The 4,378-nt window shown below is 37.1% G+C and overlaps 1 protein-coding gene across 1 annotated transcript in view; it reads right to left on the bottom strand.

Moving 5' to 3' along the window:
- The window catches only part of LOC106514999 (E3 ubiquitin-protein ligase RNF126), a gene marked incomplete at its 3' end in the record, with an annotated part of 12,326 nt that continues 7,948 nt past the window's right edge, over positions 1-4,378 (bottom strand). Inside the window, 7 exon segments of the mRNA XM_014004563.1 lie at positions 1-374; positions 923-1,038; positions 2,557-2,650; positions 2,778-2,847; positions 2,919-2,987; positions 3,081-3,310; positions 3,721-3,781. Coding sequence (XP_013860017.1) covers positions 195-374; positions 923-1,038; positions 2,557-2,650; positions 2,778-2,847; positions 2,919-2,987; positions 3,081-3,310; positions 3,721-3,781 — 820 coding nt within the window.

The following is a 4,378-nucleotide window of genomic DNA, read 5'->3' as shown; positions in this document are numbered from 1 at the left end:
GGGGGGGGGAGACACACAATGAGTAAAAATACACAAACACTTGTATCGTTCACCCCTGCATGGAGCCTGAGCGATCCTGCTGAGCCACTCGGGCCTCTGCCCTCCACAGGGAGGGACCGGAGGTCACTGCTCTGAGGTGCAGCAGCCTGGGAGCTACCAACAGCTTGTGAGGTGACAAGGAGCCACGCCCTCCTCTACGAGTTCTCAGTAGAGTTCTCATTGCTGTTTGAACCTGAGGACTGAGGGGTAGAGGAGGAGGAGGAGGACGATGATGATGAAGAGAAGGAGGTAAAGTTTATCCGTGATAGTTCTGGAGGGTTTGTTGCTGTGTTTTGTCCACTCAAGCTTTTCCTGCACACTGGGCAGGTGTCATGCTGGAGAAAACAAACAGAGGTGTTTTAGTGTCGTTGCTCATCACCAGTCACCTTTCCACCCATGCTTTTAAACAGCAACTGAGAAAATATTTACTGTGTCATGGACTAATTATTTATATCTGTTTCACCTTGACACTGTCCATTACTCATATCTTATGATAACTTATTTCGYCTCTTAATCTGTTTGTTTCCAGACGTCAGGACCCCAGCATCGGACTGACCTCTCTTGTTCGATAAGTTAACTCTTTGAGCTGAGAGCCTGTCATTGGCTAGACAGTAATATTAGTTGGATTGTGATTGGTTGTAAACTGTCGCATGGTGTTAACATGAGGTTATATCATTGGTTTGCTGTCTGCTGACGGCGGCCACAACCCAAAAGACTTCCTTGATTGTTTTCTGTTTTGTTGTTTGCTCAGAATTAAATAAGTGACGACCATACACGCAGATTTTCTGTGCATTTATTCCAACGTGTTTCTGCATTCTTGATAAACCTGCCACGACATACTGTAAGCAAAATGGAGAGCTGAATGTGTCCGTGTGTTTAATACCTGCTCCAGCCAGGGGACTATGCAATCGTTGTGAAACATGTGATTGCACGGGAGCTGCCTCACGTTTTCACCAATACTGTAATCTTCTTTACACACTGGACATTCCAGAGCCGAGGCTGGAAGGGAATGTTACAAAGTTCAGTCATTTCWTCTAAACTTCAACTGTCAAGTAGTTTTAGCTCGATTTTAACCAACAACAAATAACAACAGTGAACTACTTGAAGTTGGGACGCACATAGCGAGTATTTTGACAGTKAACTAATCTGTCAATCATTTTTTTCGATCAATCGATTAGTCACTGTTATTTGACCAGTAATTTAACGCAACCACAGGGAATATAGGCAGGTATGCCCCAAGCAGTTTGTGTATTTTATTTAGGTACAAATGAACATTTACGTGGGTAAATAATACAAATATTTGATAATAAAATTCTGTGTCTAATAACTTTTGATTTAATTATTGACATAAAGGATTATTTCAAATAACCGGTGCAGCTGTAATTTGAAGGCATCCAACAGTTAAAATATGCTTAATAAAAAGAGACTTCAGTTGATACCAACTGGATCTAAATGTGTGAAWAATGTTTCAAGAGATTTATTTTATTTTGTAAACATACCATATGTGCATCAAACTGAAAATGTTTTCCATATGTTTTTCGGCARCAAACACGTTCCACAATTTTTGTGCTATTTCAGCAATTCATAAAGTAAAAATATTCAGCTCAGTTGCTGACTTTTAGCATTTTAGCCACGTGTACTTTTTTTGCTTTTCATGATGTTTTTAATAAGTTAAAACTCTAAAATGTTTATCTTTACTGTAATTTTTCCCTTTTGTTTTGGTTCTGCTTTAATCCGCCTCTTTGTGCCAATTTCAGATTCCTTCAACTTATTTTTTAAACTTTTTTCTGTTCCTTTCAGCTATTCTGTTTAAACTTTTAGACTTCTATCAGCTTCTTTCTGCAAATTTGAGCTTTTTATGCCTTTTTTAGCCGATTTCTGCTAATTTAAGTTGTTTTCTGCCTTTTCAGCTACTTTTCAGTGAATTTTTGATTTTTAAATTAACCTTTTTGTGATCATTTCAGCTACGTATGGCTTAATTCAGCAAATGTGCTCAGTTCTCTRCTTTACGCTAATTTCAGCTCTTACAGCTATTTTGAAAGCAAATTTTGGCTGCTTTAGCTGCTTTACAACAATTTGCAACTTTGTTGTACTCTTTTTTTTTTTGTTTTTCAGCCGATATGAATTTTTTTTACTCTGTCCTTCATCTATCTGTTCATTTCAACTTGTTTCTACTTTTGTGGTCCTTTCAGCAAACTCAGCTGTTGAAATTAACTCAAATTAACAGTTTTGCTAACATTTTCAGTGTCTTTATCAACTTTCAGGAACAATGTTTCTATATTGAGAATTCACATTCACTAGTATTTGTTAATTATTCCAAACCTATAATTCTTATCTGTTTACATTAATCAATTTATTTATTTCAGTCGTTCACTTCTGTTGAATTAAAAAGCTTCTAGTCAATGCCTGTTGCTTTCAATGTGCTGATATCAATAAAGCGACTTGACGTTCACACTCCAGATACAAGAAAAAAAAAAGACATCCAGCAGCAATGGTCATAACTATGTTTTTACTCACCAACATGCTCATCTGTGATTTGTACTGAAGGAAGATTTTTGATTTTATCCCTATCAGCAGGTGGAGGTCCTGTGTTTTCAAACTGGTTTAATAACTAAATAGAGAAAAGTGTTAAAAAATAATTAAATATATTTATTTGCTCTGCAGAAATGCTTCAATACCATCAAAAATTTCTACTCAAATAAATATCGTTTTTTTAAACATCTTGTTTTAGTGATTACCTGAGTTATAATAGCATCAAGTCCATTAGCACCCCAGGCATAGTCCATAGGATTTGAGTGAAGAACACCCCTTTAAAAAATGATAAAGCATTAAAATAAAATAATTTTAAAATTGTTGTTTAAGCTCTCCATGAGACTCACCAGGATCCAACACCAATGTGTGGCATTGCAGTTGGTGCAATTATTCCATTCACTATCTGCTGAATGATTCTACAAAACAAAAAATTATTATGTCATTGTAGGAAAATGAGACGAAAGCATTGAAAAAAAAAAACCCTTAACTCCTGTAATTGGATATCTTACCCCTCTAAAGTGGGAACTCCCTCATGCCTCCCTGCCTGCCGCCTGGAACCGTGCCGACCTCTGGGTTGCCTGGCGCTGTATCTTTGCCGTGATGTGGTGTCCCGTTCCAACCCGCTTTCAGAACTCTGGTTGTCGCTTGTTCTATGTCCAGAGTCAAAGCCGTCATCAAAGACACTGAGGGAGAACTGACCGTAGCCTGAGGGCAATGTGAATAAATTTGGGTCTGCATTCTGGTAAACAAAAACAAAAAACGACATAAGAAAACAGCAAAAAAAGTTATTTCATAGCCAATATAATACTTTCAGTATGGTAAACTCTTGGTCATTATTTGTTCAATTTAACACATTTATAACATTTTCTATTTAGTGAAAAGACTTCATCTTGATATTTCTGCACAATTATTGTCCAAAACATTAAACCTGAAGTTTAAACTGGTACTTGCAAAACAGGCCAGTGACTCAAAAGCAGAAGTAAATCTATGACAGCTTCTATCACATGAAGTACAACATCAGCACAAATGTCAGTGGAAACACATTACTCCTTTATTTGGAAATGCTGACTGTTACACAACAGTGTGAATAAAAGAGTCACGACCGTGCAGAAACAAGTTTGTGGAAAGATCAGTTTAGAAACCTCAAACCTGGAATGGCTGCTGGTTCTGGGGCCCACTGGAGTTGTTTGACAAGGACTCACTGTCAGCACTAAGCAGAAAACAAACAGTGGATAAAGTGGGTTTGGTAACATTAAAAGACAAACAGTTTTATATCAGGTTAAAGTTTTCATGATTTCAAACATTTGTATCAGAATTTTTCGCTGCCAATTCACCTCCTGAGGCTCAGCCTGTCACCACCAGAGTCACACTAAGGCAACGTGAGTCAGAAAAGCACAACATTCAGCTGCATCAGTTGAAGTGAGGCACGAGTTTATCTAATATTTTGCTGCTTTGTGTGCAGAATCACACACTGCTTTATAAAAAATGAAAAAGCTTTTGTCCAGTTTTGAGAAAGCACTGTAAACAAGACGGGCTCTGGCAAAACAGATATAAAAATAAGCTTAAACTGGATTCAATGAGCAAGTGTGCACAAATTGTTACTGTTTAGGTTTTAATTCAAGTTAAACTCTAAAGCATTGTTTTACAAAACAATAACTTTTTAAACTTGAGATATGTAAGATTTTGTTTTACACATAAAGAACGCTTTTTGTTGTTTAAAAATATTTTTAAATACCTTATGAAAGCATTTAATATTCTGTTTTACCCAGGGGAGCCCAAAGTGGGGCCCATGGGCCAAATTTGGCCC

This window comes from Austrofundulus limnaeus, unplaced genomic scaffold, assembly GCF_001266775.1.
Source record: "Austrofundulus limnaeus strain Quisiro unplaced genomic scaffold, Austrofundulus_limnaeus-1.0 Scaffold25, whole genome shotgun sequence".
NCBI lineage: Eukaryota > Metazoa > Chordata > Actinopteri > Cyprinodontiformes > Rivulidae > Austrofundulus > Austrofundulus limnaeus.
The sequence above is the reverse complement of the archived record's forward strand: the minus strand, read 5'-3'. Positions and strand labels throughout refer to the sequence as shown.